General features: G+C 42.3%; 1 protein-coding gene across 1 annotated transcript; it reads right to left on the reverse strand.

Moving 5' to 3' along the window:
• Positions 1–705: 705 nt before the first annotated feature.
• On the reverse strand, positions 706–17,644 carry edf1 (endothelial differentiation-related factor 1). The gene is made up of 5 exons (XM_069934859.1): positions 17,530–17,644; positions 13,268–13,319; positions 11,615–11,775; positions 2,991–3,084; positions 706–1,125 (listed from the first exon to the last, which is right to left on the reverse strand). The coding sequence occupies exons 1-5, from the start codon at positions 17,605–17,607 to the stop codon at positions 1,064–1,066; spliced, it is 447 nt and encodes a 148-aa protein (XP_069790960.1). The 5' UTR covers positions 17,608–17,644; the 3' UTR covers positions 706–1,063.
• Between the last annotated feature and the right edge of the window lie 763 nt (positions 17,645–18,407).

Below are 18,407 nucleotides of genomic sequence, written 5' to 3' on the forward strand. Positions count from 1 at the left end.
AAAGTGACTGATGTCTTGAGGCGTTAGAACACCAGTCACATGTTTGGGAGGGTGAAGGGGGTTGGACCCAATCACCACTTTTGCAGCAAGACCACATATAAACTCAAAGTAAACCAATGTTGAAGTCAAGCAGATGGATTGTGAATACAGTGGTGACCACATTTTAAATAACTTTGTAAATTCTTCACCTTATTCATATTTCTAAAGCATCGTTCAAATCGAGGCACCTACAAGATTTGTCAAGGAAACTGTTTGCTTCAACACTCTCCAGAGCCCATGCAGTAGATGATCCAATACAGAGAGTTCTCTAGAGTAGGTACTGGTAACCTGAGAAACTTTTAGTCACTTTTAGTCACTTTTAGTCAGGAAATTTACTCACTCATTTGGATTGCCATCATCCAAGGGTCTTGTATCAATCAATCATTGCATGTGGTTTTTCTTTTTATAGCGAAAGGGTGTTAGTGGAGGACAAATTTAGAGCAACTTGAAAGAGATCCGAAGGCAGAGGTAAAGACCTAAAAAGATGGGGACAAGTTCATATGAGCACAAAGGCTGCACACTGCTCCAGTGCTGGCATCCAAGGGGCTCAGGAGGTTGGAACAGCAGGCTGGTTCTGATAGTTGAGACAAGGACTGAAGTTACAGAGTTCTTCTCGGGTCTCTAATGTACCAATCCTTAATGCAACGCACACAAAACCATCAGACACAAAGTCCAAAGGCTTAAACTTTATTTCTACAGAAACCTGCAGGGAAAGTAAGAGGAGATCATATGCACCTCCCTGGAGGTGGAAGAGTTTGGGAAATCGAGATTTAACACAAATAAAGTTTTCACACTTCTGTTCCTGGTTAGAGATTAATCACATTCAAAACTATGCCTGGGAATCAGACAGAGCATCAGAGAGTAAGCTTTTCTTTGGGTGAAGTGCAATGCCAGCAGATGGATCGGTTACTCAGCTGTGGCAGCCCATAATCCCTCCCGAATTCAGCTTGGCAATAATGTCATTCTGACTTCTAAAAAAGCCAGGGGAGACCAGTTCAGAAGAACTGATTTCGAGGCTTTGTTCTCATTTTTTCTTCGGTCCCTTCTCCAGCGGTTGTCCAATATCCTTCCCACGCAACTTGAGGCCTTTAAAAAGAAAAAGATAGTTCAGTTAATGCCAGGTAAGTCTGCACAGGACAATCAAACTTACTGGCTAAACTCAGAGTTGGAAGATGGTTAGGAATGAGACTACAAAAGGGCTGCCATTCACCATCAGCAGAATCCCTCCTTGAATCACTGCACTGTGAGACAAAATCTTGTTTGGTTGTGGACACAAGGGATTTTGACCCAGTCAGGAAGAACACAAAATAGTACATTTCCAAGTCCAGAGGATGTAGGAACTGGAAGAGAGCTTGCAAGTGGTAGAAAGCCCTTGTCCTCGGGCTGCTACAGAGTGCATGTTGGGGAGCAGAGTTAAAACATCTTGCAGTTGATGTAGAGCACAGGCAGGTGACAGAGAGAACACTTAGGTCAGTGGTCAGAATAGTGATCAAGTGGGCTGCTTTGTTCAGGCTGATGTGGAGCTACAAATTACCAATTTCCCTTGCATTAAAATAAGCACACTTCAACACATCAATCTCACTGTGTTCATCCTGTCCATCCTTTTAGATATGCTTCAGAAGCAGAATTTTTTGTCATGAAACTCGTTGTGCAGATCTTTTAAAAGTGCTGATGTGCAGAGGTATTTGGGAATCCAGGTCCATGCAAGTGGCCACACCAGTAGATAGGGCAGTAAAGGAGACACATGGGATGTTTGCCTTCAAAGGGAAAGGCAATGGGAACAAGAGTAGGGAAGGCATGTTGCAGCTATATAAAAATATGTTGAGATTACATTTAGAGTAGGAGTACTGTGTGCAATTCTGGTTATTAAAAGGATGTGGAAACTTTGGAAAGGGTGTAGAAGAGGTTTACCAGAATGCTGTCAGGATTATGAGGTAGCAGGAGTGGCCAACCTTTTAATTTTGACATACAGCACAGTAACAGCCCATTTCAGCCCACGAGTATGTACCGAGGGTGTAGGTTAATTGGGCACCATGGAATTGTGGACCAAAATGGCCTGTTGCTGTGTTGTACATCTAAATTAAAAAGGTTGGCCACCCCTGAACAAGAGGTTGGACAAATTTGGAAGTGTTTTCTCTAGAATATCAGAGGCTAAAGGGAGACCTAAAATTATGAGAGGTATAGATAGAGTAGACAATCATGGCAGAATAATAAATCAGCACAGACTAGAAGGGCCAAAAGGCCTAATCAGAATCTTTTTTCCTGGGTAAAAATGTTAAATACGAGAGGGGTGTTTAAGATGAGATGAGGGGAGGTGTTGAAAGGAGATTTGCTGGGCAAGTTGTTTACACAGAGTAGTGAGTGCCAGAATGGGCTGCCAGGTGCCGTAGTGGAAACCATCCCAATCCTTGCACATTCCCACATCACTGATGAAAGCTTTGCTGGGTCAGATAGACTATCACCTTGAAATCAGAAGCTGAGGTCAACGCTACACAATTTTACGTGATGGTGTTTTTTTTTTTGACACATTATTTATTATGACAACAGCCATTTAGCCCAGTGCCTTTGCTGCCTGTCAGGCATCTCCATCAATTCCCTTCCCCCACATGTATCCAGAAGCAGTTCTCTCTCAAGTCCCTTAGTCCTCCCAGCCTTGATTCTCCAACACAAGTAGGAATCTTTGACTGTGGCCAATCAACCTACCATCATACCTTTGGGATCCCCAAATTATATCAGCCCAGGTTAGGATCAAACCTCGAGCTCTGTGGCAGCAGCACGACTTGCTGCACTGCTGTACACCCAGTGCTAACAAAACAAAGTATGACAAAGGTACAAAGGGAAGCTCATGATGATCCAACTGAACTCCTGCCAGCAACGAGGTCGGATGAAGGAGGGCTGGAAACAGAGGTCTAGGTGTTCCTCGCCACCCTGAATAAAATTTATGCACTCACCAATCACTCTTTCAACCTTGCCAAGAACCTGGTTGTTAGGAATAGCTTTTCCACACTCGTAGTCAGCAATGACTTGAGGCTTCTCGCTAATTCTCTGAAGAGGCAACAAGAAGCATGAATTAGACTGAAAGAAATTTACTTCCTGCAGCTTAGGATTTTTAAAGCAAGCTGAGACAAGGGTAATGGCTGTGAAAATATCCCATAAAGTGAGCCCTTTTGCTAGAACACCCTAAACAGAGCGACACCACAGTCGCCAGGAGTGGGTGTTACCTGTTCTCAGGACTTGAACCATCAATCAACTAATCAAGTCACATGTGGAGAACATTCTCTTAAGTGCACATATTTTAATGTAAGGAGCATTGTAAATAAGGAGGATGAGCTTAAGGCATGGATAGACACATGGAAATACGATATTGTGGACATCAGTGAAACTTTTGTTGCAGGAAGGGTGTGTTTGGCAGTTAAATATTCCAGGATTCTGTTGCTTTAGGCATGATAGAACATTGGGGGATTAAAAGGTGGAGGAGTTGCATTACTTATTAGAGAGAACATTACAGCAGTGCTGTAGCACGATGGTTTGGAGGGATCGTCCAGCGAGGTTATTTGGGTAGAACTGAGGAATGGCAGAGGCATGAAAACATTAATGGGAGTGTATTATAGTCCACCAAATGGGCTAAGGGAATCGGAGAAACAAATTTATAAGGAGATTGCATAATAAACACAAAGTGGTAGTTATGGGAGATTTCAACTTTCTGCACATTAACCGGGATGCCCATACAGTAAGAGGGCTGGATGGGGTAGAGTTTGTCAAGTGTATTCAGGAAAGTTTTCGTAATCAGTACGTAGAAGAACTGACTCAAGAGGGGACAGTATGGGATCTCCTATTAGGGAACGAGATAGGTCAGGTGCCTGAGGTTTGTGGCGGGGAACACTTTGGGTCTAGTGATCACAATACTATTAGTTTTAGGCTAGTAATGGAAAAGAATAGAGATGGGTCAAAGGTTGATATTCTTGATTGGAAGAAAGCAAATTTCAAGCGAATAAGAAAAGATTTGGAGAGTGTGGTTTGGGATATGATATTTTCAGGGAAGGATGTAGCAGATAAATGGAGGATATTCAAAGGAAAAATTTTGAGAGCACAAAGTCAGTATAGCCCCGTGAGGATTAAGGGAAAGGCTTGAAACTATAGGGAGCCTTGATTTTCAAAAGATATTGGGACTTGGTTGTGAGAAAGAGGGATGTGTACAATAGGTTTAAACAGCAGGAGAATTGTTTGAGGAATACAAGGAGTGTTAAAAAAAAAACAACAAAGAAATTAGAAAGGCTAAAAAGGGATATGAAGCTGCTTTGGTAGGCAAAGTAAAAATAAATCCAAAGGGTTTCTATAGGTACATTAAAAGTAAAAGAATAGTGAGGGATAAAATTAGGCCCCTTGAAGATCAAAGTGGGTAGGCTCCGTGAGAAGTCAGAGAAGATAGGAGAAATTATAAATGTTTTTATTCTTCACTGTTCACTAAGGAAAAGAATATTGAGCCAGATGAAGAAATATAGTAGGGAGATCATGAATAATATAAGGATTAATGAGTAAGTAGTATTGGATATATTAAAAAAGATCAAGGTGGATCATCTCCGGGTCCCGACAAAATATTTCCTAGGACCCTGAGGAAGGTTAGTGTACAAATAATGGGAGTATTGACAGAAATATTCAAAATGTCATTGGCCACAGGGGAGATGCCGGAGAACTGGAGAGTGACTCATGTTGTTCCGCTGTTCAAAAAAGTCTGACATCTGTGGTGGGCAGATTAATGGAAAGTGTCCTTAAAGATGGTATATCCAATTATTTGGAAGGACAGAGATTGATTCGGATAGTCAGCATGGTTTTGTACGGGGCAGATCACGTTTAACAAATCTTTGAGTTTTTTGAGGAGGGATATCTTCTACAAGCCCATCAACTCCTGCAGCTCTCTCAACTACACTGCTATTACATATGCTCCCAGGACCAGGTCTTCCATGCAAGATTATCTACGAATGATTCCACCTGCATTGAATTCACCCATCGTTATTGAATGAAGATCTACCGGGACCAATGCCTGAAGACGGCGCACAAAATCAGTGAACCGGTGCGGACTTGAAAGGCCAACATGGCCTGTTTCCGCTCCATAAATGGTTATATGGTTATATGGTCACTAAAAAGGTTGATGAGCGGAAGGCTGTGGATGTTGTCTATTTGAGGACTTTAGTAAGGCTTTTAACAAATGGTTGGATGGGAGATGCCAGAGAGTAGTGGTGGAAAATTGTTTGTCGAATTGGAGGCTGGTGACTAGTGGAGTGCCTCAGGGATTGTTACTGGGTCCACTCCTGTTTGTTATGTATATTAATGATCTAGATCACACATGTCAAACTCAAGCCCGCGGGCCAAATTTGGCCCGTGATATAATTATATTTGGCCCGCAAGATCATATCAAATATGTATTAGAGCTGGCCCACTAGCCGCCGCGCCAGTATAGCGCATGTACAGCTAATACTACAAATCCCAGAATGCTTTGCAAATGCGTTGACGCCAGCCCGTCAGCCCGCTAATCGCCCCCACCTTCTCTCTTTACTTTCATTAGCATCTGCGACCTGTCGCCAAACTCACACGTAATAAACCCCTTACGAAAAATGGCCAAACGAAAGTCAGAAAACAGGACCTTTCAAGACAGGTGGGAGGCAGACTATATGTTCATCATTTTAAAAGACAAACCTGTTTGTCTTGTGTGTGGAGCCAACGTGTCTGTAGTTAAAGAATATAACATACGACAACACTATGAAACGAAACACCAGGACAAGTACAAGGATCTGAACGAGAAGTAAAAGCTCCAGAAGGTGGAGGAGATGAAAAGAAGTCTGGTTTTACAGTAAATTTATTTTATATTTTATTTCTCATTTGTTAATGCTTCTTCTGGAAAGAATTTAACCAAAACTATTATTAAACATTTATTTTAATAAGAAAAAGTTTAACATTACATATGTTGAAAGAAGAGAAAACATGCAGATGTTGTTGAAAATTTTCAATAAATATTTAGTTAGTCCAAGTTTTTAATTTTGGCCCTCTGTGAATTTGAGTTTGACACCCCTGATCTAGATGATAGGGTGGCAAATTGGATTAGTAAATTTGCAGATGATACAAAGGTTGGCTGTGTTGTGAACAGTGAAGAAGATTATCAAAGCTTACAGGAGGATATAGGACAGTTAAAAGAGTGGGCTAGAAGATGGCAGATGGAGTTTAATACTGATAGATGTGATGTGCTACATTTTGGTAGGGCTAATCAAACCAGGACATAGACGTGAAGTGGTAGACAACTGAGGAGTGCAGTGGAACCTTTGCAGTTGTTGTAGGAGTCATGGTACATAATTCTCTGAAAGTTGAATCACATGTAGATAGGGTGGTGAAGAAGGCATTTGGTTTGTTGGCTTTCATAAATCAGGGTATTGAATACAAGAGTTGGGATGTTATGTAGAAATTGTATAAGGCATTGGTGAGGCCAAATATGGAATACTGTGTGCAGTTTTGGTCGCCGAATTATAGGAAGGATATAAACAGAATAGAGAGAGTGCAGAGGAGGTTTACAAGAATGTTGCCAGGGTTTCAGGATTTGAGTTACGGGGAAAAGTTGAGCAAGTTGGAACTTTATTCCCTGGTGCGTAGACAATTGAGGGATAATTTAATAGAGGTATTCAAAATTATAAGGGGGACAGATAGAGTCAACGTGGATAAACTTTTTCCATTGAGAGTGGGGAAAATTCAAACAAAAGGGCGTGTAAGATGTAACAAAAGAGTGTAAAATGGGAAAAGTTTAGGGGGATCATGAGAGGGAATTTCTTCACATAGAGGGTCGTGGGGGTGTGGAATGAACTTCCGGGAGAGGTGGCAGAAGTGAGATCGATGTTAATATTTAAGGAAAAGTTGGATAGGAGAGGTATGGAAGGTTATGGGACGAATGCAGGCCAGTGGGACTAGGTGGGAGAAATTGTTCAGCATGGACTAGAAGGACCAAACTGGCCTATTTCTGTGCTGTTAATGGTTATATGGTGTATGAGAGGGCTCGCAAGAGTTCCCTTGGGATCAAGGACATTGTAAATACTACAAATAGTTCTCTAATTGTTAACAAAAGGGTTCGTACTTTGGATTTAACACTGGCATCTGTTATTTCTCTCTGGGTCTAATAAGATGAAGCTTGTATTCCACACAACGCGTGCACAGCACAAACATTTGGCACATTTACAACATTTTGGCAATGAGGAGACAGCTTCAGTCACAATGGAACAGTTGCAGGCTGTCCTCAAGCAGCAGCAGGAAAACTTTGAAAAACAGGCAAGGCCAATTGACCAGCTGGAAGAAAAAATGTCCGTTGGGACTTCAGCCGTTGTAGAAATCTGAAGTCGATTCAAATTCGGCGGATGGTTTAATAAGCTCTATCACTGAGTTCTCATTTGACCCAGAGTCAAGCATGTTTGAAACTTGATTTAAAAAGCATGAAGACTTGCTTGCAGTCAACTTTGCCAAGTTCAATGATGCGTGGAAAATTAGGCTGTTGTTGCGAGAATACAACTGCTATACAAACTTCATTCTGCCAAAATTTCCCCGTGAGCTCAGCTGCAGGGAAACACTTGACATGTTGGCAGAGATATTTGGTGAACAGACATCACTGTTCAACATTTGGTATCAGTGCCTCAAAATGACTAAAGATACATACCGAAGATTTTGTAACATATGCGGGTATGATGAATTGACAGTGCAAGTGTTTTAAACTCCCTACACTGAATGAAGACCAGTTTAAGTGTTTAGTCTTTGTAGCGGGAATGCAGTCGCACCAAGATGCCAACCTCAAAATGCATTTCCTAGTGAAGATAGAGTCAGATATGACTCTTCAAAGATTAACAGCCGAATGCCAAAACTTAATTAATCTGAAGCATGACAGCAAAATGTGGAAGCATACCAATCGTCAAGCAGTTGTGTCCAGACAGTCAAATCAGCAGACCTCACTAGACAAAAGTGTGATCCACCCAACAAAACCACCCAGCGCCTGTTGGAACTGCAATGAGAGGCACTACGCTTGTGACTGCCCATACAGACATTAATGCTGCAGTAAATGCAAGCACCTGGGGAAATAAAGCAAAATGCTGTAGAGCTGGAAGATGGAAAACACCTGATAAGTTCACTTCACCCTCAAAAATGAAACATACCACAGCTACTTTCAAGGTGGCTAATGCCAAATGTAGGGAATGTGTGAAAGTGCAAATTAATGGCATCCCAGTGAGGCTTCAAATTGATACAGGGTATGAAATTAAAATAATATTATCAAAGAAAATGTGGAAACTGATTGATCACCTAGAGGCAAATTCAACTGAAAAAACGGTATGGAACACTTCTGGGGTGGGTGGTGGGGGGGGGTGTGGAAGAGGGATTCTGGAGTTGTTAGGTTCAGTTGACTCTTCCGTCAGCTTAAACAGCACAGGAGAAAATGGAATATGTTATCTGATAAAACCTCCTAACCTTGATCTCATGGGTCTCCACTGGATCAAAAGGTGAAACCTTCTGGACCAACTACTCAACAATATTTGCCACAAGTTACAAGTGGCACATACCCCACAAGCAGCAAATACCCTGCAAAAGTTGCTGGTACAGCTAAAGCAATGCCACGCAATGGTATTTTCCGAAGACCTTGGACGGAGCACTAAAACGTGAAACCGACTTTCAAGCCACAACTGCACTCTGCAAAAAGTGGAGCAAGAATAGGAATGGCTAAAACATGAAGGATTAATTGAACAGGTCGACTACCCATCATGGGCTGCACCTATTGTGGTGGTTGGGGGTGCGGGGGGGGAGGGAGGTGTCGAATGGCTCCATGTCTGTGATGATTTCTTTGCTGGTCTGAAAGCAGCATTGGACACCCATCAATACCCACTGCCATTGCCTGATGACCTCTTCACTAAGCTGAGTGGTGGCAAATGCTTTGTGAAGATCAACTTAGCAGAGGCTTATTTACAGGTGAATCCAGAGAATTGCTAACCATCAACACACACTGTGGACTGTTCAGATTCACCTGTCTCCCATTTGGAGTTAAGACTGCTCCAGCTATCTTTCAACAGATCACAGACACGATGCTGAATGATGTTCCGGGAATTGTAGTGTACCTAGATGACATCCTGGTAATGGGAGCAAGCACATGCTCAAGAATTGTTTGATTGTCTTGATTGTGTTTTGTCCCGCATCAAAGACTACATTTTTTAAGTGCATCCCGAAAAATGCATTTTGTTTCTTCATTGGCAAATGTGGATGATGGGCAGATCCACAAAATGCTGACGCTATCAAACACTTGCCTGCACCCACAGATGTGACCACGCTACTTTCATTCCTTAGTTTTATCAGACATTACAGTTCATTTCTGCCAGAGATGCACAAACTCCGTGATCCATTTAACAAGCTCCTTACCGTGGGTAGCAAGTGGAAATGGACATTAAAATATTAAGAGTCGTTCAATTGAGCTAAGTCAATGCTAAACTCGAACCTTCTTTTGATGCCCTACGATCCAAACTTGGAGATTGTCATAGCTTTGGATGCATCACAGGGCAGTCATTTCTCACATTTTCCCCAGATGGTATTCAAAAGGCCATAGCACACAGCACACTCTCTAACAACAGCAGAGTGTAACTATGGACAAATTGAAAAGGAAGCTCTAGCAATTATTTTTGCAGTGAAGAAATTTGCCTATGGACAGCAATTTACTTTTCTGCTCAAAGAAAGGAATTCTCATTTACGCAGCAAACGTCTGCAAAGGTGGGCAACCATGCTACTTGGTTAGGACTTCAAAATTAAATACCTGCCGAACACAAGTCTCGGACAAGCTGATGTATTGTCACACTTATTAGCGAGCAGGAAACAGAGTCAGAAGATATTCTTGTTGTGGAACTCTCTGCAGAGGCAGAGGTCAACCTGGAATTCAAAGATGTTATCAACTCACTGCCGGTCACAGCAGAAAGAGTCAGACAAGCAACGAGCAAAGATGACCTCCTACAAGAGGTAATGCATTATCATTGTTCAAGGGGGCCAAAAGCTTGTCCATGAATGGAAATCCAGCCATTCTTCAAAAGACCAGAATCATTGATAACCATCAATGACCGTCTTTTGTTTGCAGAAAGGATTGCAATTCCCCAAGTTCTACAATCCTCAAACCATTTCACAGTGGACATCCTGGAACGAATTGAGGGAAAGCACTTGCATGACGCCAAGTTTATTGGCCTCTGATAGATGACCAGATTGAACAACTGACATGGTCATTCATCCTATGTGCCTAGGCTGCGAAATTCCCTTTTAAAACTAATCTACGTTCCTGGCCTCAACCAAGCGAGCCATGGAATTGACTTCATATTGACTATGCAGGACCAATTAATGGGGAGTACTACCTAATCATAGTGGACGGATACTCCAAATACCCTGCGATCATCAAAGTAGCCCGACCAACTGCATCGGCTACAATGATGGAACTCAAGTCCATATTCAATCACTTTGGTTCTCCTGTAATATTAGTTTCAGATAATGGAAACTTTTTTGTGGAAAGCAATACAGCATCATGCATATTCGCTTGCCTCCCTATCATCCTCAGTTCAATGGTCAAGCAGAACGTTTTGTGGACACATTCAGACGAACTCTGAACAAGGCCAAGGAGGAGGGTCCAATGGAGGAGATCCTGCAGACATTCTTGTTTAATTACAGGATCACTCCAACCCCTCGAATTCCACGTGGCACTTCATCTGCTGAATATCTCTTTGGAAGGAAAATATGAGCACCGCATGATGTCACATTTCCATAAAGACCAGAATCTGGACTGAGAGATTATGATATGGAACATCTGTACAATCGCTGGCATGAATCTAAAGAAGGCACTTTTCATGATGGTCAATGTGTGTTGGTGCAGAAATACAGAGATAAGTCAGATGTATGGCAGAAAAATTGGAGATGTTCTCTACCATGAACAAGTTGGGCCATACATGCCAACCAGTTGAAACTAACAGAATGCAACCTCACTGAAGCAATATTTGCGCAACTCATCCTGAATGCCCTGTTGGACATATTTGAACTTCAGAAACAAGTGAACCACCAATCACACAGAAACGAGCCTAAGCCCTCTACATTATAAGTGTCTCAAAGAGTTTGGAGACCAATGAAGCTCTTCGAAGTGGATCCCAGACTTGACGCATATGAGTAACTAGCTCACAAGGGAGGTGCTAGGATGCCCTAACCAAAGCAACCCCACTGTCGCCAGGAGTAAAGGTGTTATCGGGACTTGAGCCATTAATCAACTAATCCAACCACAAGTGTGTGAGATGGCTTGCGAGAGTTCTCTTGGGACCAAGGGCATTGTACATACTATAAAGAGTTCTCTAATTGTAAATAAAAGGGTTTGTTCTTTGGATTTGGGTAAACACCGGTGTTCGTCGTTTCTCTTTGGGTCGAACGAGGTGAAAGCTTGTATTCCACACAACTCGTGCACAGCACAAACATTAAGCAGATCCACAACACCTTTTCTCACCTGCACACTACTGTGATGCACAAGAGTCACCAGCCAGCCCTATGTACTCACCGTGGCCAAATCCTTTTGATTCATTCCCATATTTTGTCGCCCCTGTTGGATCAGTTTGCCAACAGTGAGTGACACGCGCTCGTGATGCAACTCCTCTGTTTCCCGGTCCAGTTTTGCAGTGTTCTTAGTTATAGTGTGTTGTTTATTTTGTCCTGCAGCCCCTGAGAACACAAAGTAGAGGTGTCCTTCAGTCAGTCACAACATCTACTCAGTACTCAACGGTGAATTTCCATCCAGCCCATCTAGTAAAAATCCTTAATCCTTCACAGGACAGATATAGCCTAATTAAGATTGAAGCTTTCTCTGAGTCGTCTCATTCATACCCAGGGCAGATATGGGAAGGATCAGAAACAAAGTTCCTTCTGCATCTTCCAATGAAATCCTCACAAAGCAGGCCATCCCTCCAATGGGAAATGAAAAGCAAAAAACCCCAGATGCTGGAAAATCAGAAATTATTTCTTTATGTATTAATGTCTTTCCCATGTCTCAGTTCAGTCGTGATTTTTAATAACGTCGCTTCATGCAACTTAAATTCTCTCTCAGTTGCTGGTTGTTGTTTATTTCCCAGCAGTAGAACATTTACAGGTCTGACTTTTAACTGATTATTCAGATTTGCCTTTTCATAAACAAAGTGCACAAGAGGGGGCTGTGGAGATAAAGGCGAGAGGGAAATCCAGAAATGTACAGATCAAATAGCTCATTGTCTATTGAGAATGAAGGTAAAGATGACAAACACCATGGAAGTTTCCAGTTTGACAAGTGTCTCAGATTATTAACAGATACATTCTGCTTGATGAACTACAATTGAACAACACTAGAATTTTTTTTAAAAGCCTTGAAAGTGACCAAGTAGTCATCAGGATACACGAATGTTAAATGCAGGGATTATCAGAAGGCAATTGTTCTAACTGCAAATGCCACATTAGTGCCTCGATGGGCTGGGTGGCCAGAGACTGCACTGTGGATGCTCAGGTATTCCTATTGGCAGCATTTGACAAGTGGCCATAAAAAAAATTATCCTACTTATAAATGGTTCAAATAACAGAAAAATCCATTCAAGATTCAGAAATGTCAATGTGAGCAGTAATGGTGAAAGAACTTAATGAGAACCAAATATCAAAAGATTATATCAATAAGGGAAACTGTAGATGAAGGATCTCAGTGTCGGCAAATGTAGTCATTTATTTTGAGACCTACAAAGATAAAGCAGAGAACATTCTTTAAAAAAAAATGGAAAAACTAGATACAGTGAAGCTGTATACAGATCTTGGGTTCATTATGTAAAATATGAAAAAAATAATCAAAAACTGAGAGAACAGCTCTCAACTGCAGGGCATTATACAGTGAATGATAATGTACAGGTAAGTGGCTTGATACAAAGAATTGGAATGCATGGACACTGCTTGGAGGTAGTCAGGAAACACCTCTATACCTTTAGAGTGGTTCGAGCAGAGTACTCTCTCCTCCAAACAACCAAAGATGCAAGGTCATTTGTTAATTTTGTTAATCAAAGTTAAGAGACAAGGAAGAAAGACCATAAATATAGAATACTGTCAGAAATGAGGTATAATAGATGAGGAACAGGGGTTAATCAAGCAATTAAATACCCCACATTTCTAGAAATAGCAAGGTGCAATTATTAAATGTACTTACATTTTTTTGTTGTCTCTACATCTTCTCCTCTGCGTTGGGCAGATGTAATTGCCTAGGGAAAAAGAAAGTAAAGTAAAAAATCAAGACAAGGCATAAAATCATTGCCAACTTCCTACCAAATCCACTTTCCTCAATGCCCATTATTCCTTTACTATCCAAAAACCCTCAGTTTATAGCCCTGAATAGTGCTCTAGCTACACCCAGGAAAGACAAACATACCAAAGTACCCATCCCACCCAGATGTATTCATCTCCTGCAAGTTCAAAAGTGTTGTGGGGGGGGGGGGGGGGGGGAAGGAAAAATGCACACCAACAGGCTTATAACCAGTTTCTTTCCCACAGCCATTAGGCTCCTATTGAAGGAACCTATCAATAGTGTTCTTGTACTGCCCTTGTTATGCTCATCTTTTGATTCTAACTCTTTCCAGTCCAAGATGGTGGTGCAACAGCAGTCCACAGCTGCCTCTCCGGATCTAGTGTTACAGCGACTCACCAATTAGGCACTGTGGACAACCACTGATGGGATGATGCCGGACACTGGAACACTGAGATGGGTGTTGCAAGTCAAGAGATCAAACAAGAAGCAGACGCCCGAAAGTCACTGAGAAGATGGGCAGACTTGATGTCTGAGACCAGACCACTGGTATGGTGATGTGGGACCGCAGCCCTCAAGTGTCAGAGGCAGGGGTGTGGCTGCCAGGGTCTCCACCATCAGAGTTGGCAGTGCAATCACCTGCAGTCGGCGGTGACTTGAAGAGTTGGAGTTGGCGGTGTTGCTGCCAATGGACAAGATGATGATGTTGGAGGAGGTGTTCTGAGGCATCCAGAGCAGTGGGCTGTGCCCCAGTTCAGGGATGTGTCAGCATGGATCGTGGGGTCTATTGATGGACAATGCCAAGGCTTAAGGACTACGAAGCGTCTGTGAATTGGGTGGTGGTTTCACTACAAGCTGGCGGACTCTTTTTAACATTAGTGGTCCAGCCTTCAAATCCTGGCCTTCGATGGCAGCAGGCCGCAGCAGCCTCTTTGGACAAGGGCGATAGTTAACTACAATCTGAGCCCACTGCCTAGTCTCTATTAATATATTGTAACACTTTTTTTATATATTCTAAAAAGTTTGTGTAATTGTAGTTTGTAAGTGTAAGAGGACTAGTTTAATTTATGATGTTTGATTCCTGTGAGGATAGAGACTGTGGTTTCAATATGGCGGCACAGTTGCTCGCAGTGGCCTCTTGGATATGGTACTATTATATACCTTGCTGTGTTGTAGTCCTATATGTTCTTTATGTAGCACTTTGGTGTTGGAGCATGTTGTGTATTTTTTTTTTAAGTCTACTGTTTTAAAGTGACAAAGAAGGGTACTTGAACTTGAATTCCCCACAAATATCCAGCCACTAAATTTTATTATTTTCAGCCAGTCTCTCAACAGCTAGCATCTCAATCCCCCTCAGAATTTTGTGTCTCAATAAATATTTTGGAGTGAAATTACAGTCAAACCACAGCTTGGGAGGTGAAAAAGGAACGTACATTGGTATCTGCAAGAGATGTCAATGCATGTTGGAGACAACTTCCCTGTAGTCCAGTGGCCATGTTTAGAGATTTCAAATTTGATAAATATCCCTGGTGTACATGTGACCTGCCCAGCATTGAAATATTCAGTATGGCCTGTTACACTGGCGTCCAGTAACCTTTGTGTGGTCAAATAAAAATAATGGCTCATACCAATATTGATGTCATCTTGATCTTTCAATTTCCAACCTGTGTCAAGAATCTTGGGATAGTCAGCATGACATTATCGTAAGCATGGAAAAAAAAAATCACTCCTCACAAATTTGATAAGAATTTTTTTTTTGAAGAGGTGACTTAGAGGATTTACATGGACAAGTCAGTAGGCATTGTTACTATGGGTTCAGCAAGTGTTTTTTTTTAAGGTCCTGCATGGGAAATTGGTATGGAAGGTTAGAACAAATGGCATTTAGGGTGAGCTAACCAATGGGATACAGTATTGGCTTGGTTATGGGAGTCAGAGGGTGGTAGAAAATTTTGGTTAGGATGCAAATGGAATGGTATGTGCAGCTTTAGTTGAACTAGGAAAGTGATGTGATTAAACTAGGAAAAACGTAGAGAAGATTCACAAGGATGTTACCTGGATTAGAGGGCTTGAGTTATCAGGAGAGATCAAGTAGGCTGGGTCTCTATCCCTGGAGAAAAGTGGCTGACAGATAACATGATGTATGCATGTACAATTATCGGAGGCACAAATAGGGTAGATAACCAAAGTCTGAATCTAAAACAGATTTAAGGTGAGGGGAAGAGGTTTAATGGAGATCCAAGGTGTACATTTTTCCAGAGTAGTTGGCATCTGGAATGAGCTGCCAGAAGAGGTGTAAGCATCTGGGTACTAGTACTTGAGAGATCAAGGAATATGGAATTAATGCAGGAAAGTGAGAGAGTATTGATAGACTTAATGGTCAGCATAGACATGATAGGCTGAAGAGACTATATGACTCTATAACTTTATAACATCCAATTATAACACTGCAGTTACTCACTAGGCTACTACAAGACCAACTACCAAATCCACAACCTGTTACCAGAAGAGCAAGGCAGGTGCATGGTAATACACCACCTGCTAACTCAATTCCAGCTCATGCACCATCTTGACTTGAAAATAAATTGCCATTCCTTCAGCATCACCGGGTCCAAATCCTGAAGCTCTTTCCCCCATAGCTCCGTGGCAGCACCTTCGCATCTCATCACCTTCGAGGATTGTACCAGTTTACCACAGGCAACAAATGCTAGATGTGCCAGCAACATCCAAATAATTACAGATACTTCGTCATACACTCAGATGCAGCAGCTCTTCAAACATTTTAGAGCATTAAACTAGAAACAGGTTTGCAATGCCAGTCAGGAGAAGTGTCACACTTGCTCAACACAATCTCTGTGGGTAACAATGAGAATTAGAGGAAGAGGACCTCCCATAATCTCACTGAATAAGGGAGAACATTATCCTATTCCTGTTTCCATTATAAATGCCTCAATTCATGATCTCACTCACACAGATCTCCGAATAAAAAGGCAACTAAAAACATATCATAAAGATATGCGCTGCTATACAAAGCTGGCGCTCTTTTGTGGAAGTCTTAATTTGTGTCTATCCTATACTCTTCATGCCAAGGAATGTTTATTTTGGGTAAAGTTCTCTATACACTGCCATCCAGCCTGTACTGTAACTGTTTAGGTTCATTTTGACATCAATCCTTGCTCCCTTGTGCCATGTGACATTTAAAATTTTCATAATTCACCAGAAAAAATATCTAAAAATTTGAAACATCACATACCTAGTAATCCTGGTGCTGCAATAAATGTAGAACATAGGAATTGACAGCACAGTACAATGTTGTGTCGACCTAATAACCTACTCTAAAGCAGCCTAGAATTTTCTAACTTCATAATTTTAAAATGTTCTCAGTTCCTTGTATCTATCTATCTAATAATCTCAAAAGATCCTATTGTACCTGCTTCCACCACCGTTGCCAGCAGAGCATTCCATACACCTACCACTCGCTGTCGAAAAACTTACCTCTTACACCCTTCCAGTACTTACTCCCAAGCACCTTAAATTTATGCCCCCTCATATTAACCATTTCAACCCTGGGAAGAAGCCTCTGGCCATCCACACAATCAATCCTTTCATCATTTTATGCTAAAAAAATCAAATATATTTTTGTTTCCATCGTAATGAAGTTATAAAGTACATAAATAAGACACACAACATCAACATAAGCTTGTAGAATGAGGGACATGGGACAAAATTTGATCTACGTATTGCCATATATTTATACCAACAACCACAATCAGATCGTGGAAAGTTGAGCATCATTCAGAAACTGACACCACGAAATGAATTTGAAGACACCTACAGCTGGGAATTTCCCCAGATTCCAGAAAGTTACTGGTTCAAAGCCACCCCACTGCAATGAGTTGAAGAATCTTTGACTACGCTTTGGTTGTAGTTAGCCTCTGTATCCTAGAGAGAGCAGAAGGAGTCCCCAAGTCTCGGTTGCCTCTTTTCCTGTGCGCTCTGGCAGGGAGGCGAGATGAAGGAAGGGGGCTATAAAGCGGGAGTGGGGCTGCAGGGTTGAGGAAACGGGCCCGTGAGGCCTGCGCTCGCAGCCACATCAGGACCAATCGTGAGCAGAGGCCAGCAGAGAACAAGCGCCTAGATCACGGAGCTGGGAACCAGCTCCCGCCCGCTACCTGCTTGGACTTGGCCTGCGCCGCGCTCGGGCCCTTCTTACGCAGGACTGTCACCGTGTCCCAGTCACTCTCCGCCATCTTCAACCGCCTTTCTGCGCAACCGCTTCAACAAAACTTTATTTAACGAGCACAACTTTATTAGAACAAAGCCCGGGCGACCAATCAGAGTGAGCGCTGGGCCGGAAGTGCTGACAGGTCAGAAATTGTCACCTCCTTGTAAAATTAGACTCCTCATGATGACATCGCTTCGATAAAAACAGCGTGGACTAAATACTCGTCCATCTCAGTCACAAAACCCTTCGGCCCACCACGCCCCTGCTGACCCGTCTGCCCTGAGTCCATGTCCCAGCTCTGGCCCCGAGCTTTCCCTAACCATCCCAGGGCGGCAGCAGCGGAGAGCAGCACCCATCCCTCTCACAGGATCTCTGGAACCTTTTCCCCACCCCCGGGATTTAAACAAGAAAATCTGACGATGCTGGAGAAACTCCTGACGAAGGGCTCAAGCCCGAAATGTTAACTGCGCCTGACTTTCGATGGATGCTGCGGAACCTGCTGAGTTTCTCTGGCTCTTTTGGGTCTCGCACTTTTATTCCTCCCCCAGCGTAGTGGAGGCAAGTTCAAGCTAGGTAGACATTTTTTTTAAATATTGAAAGTATCAAGGGATTTCGGGCAATGGGGAACTGAACTGGCACAGAAGAGGAGCTGAGAAATTAGCCACGACAATTGTGATTTTTCCGATTAAAAGCAGGGTGCCGCAAGGATCATTTGTCATCTACAGTATTTATGTATTGTTAATTTTGTCATCTGGTTGAGCAAGTACAACACAATGTAGTCACAGTGGATCCTTCATGTGCAGCCACTAAGACACAGAGTCATCC

The sequence above is a fragment of the Narcine bancroftii genome, chromosome 1, assembly GCF_036971445.1.
Source record: "Narcine bancroftii isolate sNarBan1 chromosome 1, sNarBan1.hap1, whole genome shotgun sequence".
NCBI classification, from domain to species: domain Eukaryota; kingdom Metazoa; phylum Chordata; class Chondrichthyes; order Torpediniformes; family Narcinidae; genus Narcine; species Narcine bancroftii.

Excerpts from the sequence above, each read along its gene's own strand:
- edf1 (XM_069934859.1), bottom strand. The coding sequence starts at position 17,607 with ATGGCGGAGAGTGACTGGGACACGGTGACAGTCCTGCGTAAGAAGGGC. Across the intron at positions 13,320-17,529 it reads CGCAGGCCAAGTCCAAGCAG|GCAATTACATCTGCCCAACG; the intron begins GTAGCGGGCGGG and ends CTTTTTCCCTAG. Across the intron at positions 1,126-2,990 it reads CAAGGTTGAAAGAGTGATTG|GCCTCAAGTTGCGTGGGAAG; the intron begins GTGAGTGCATAA and ends TTCTTTTTAAAG.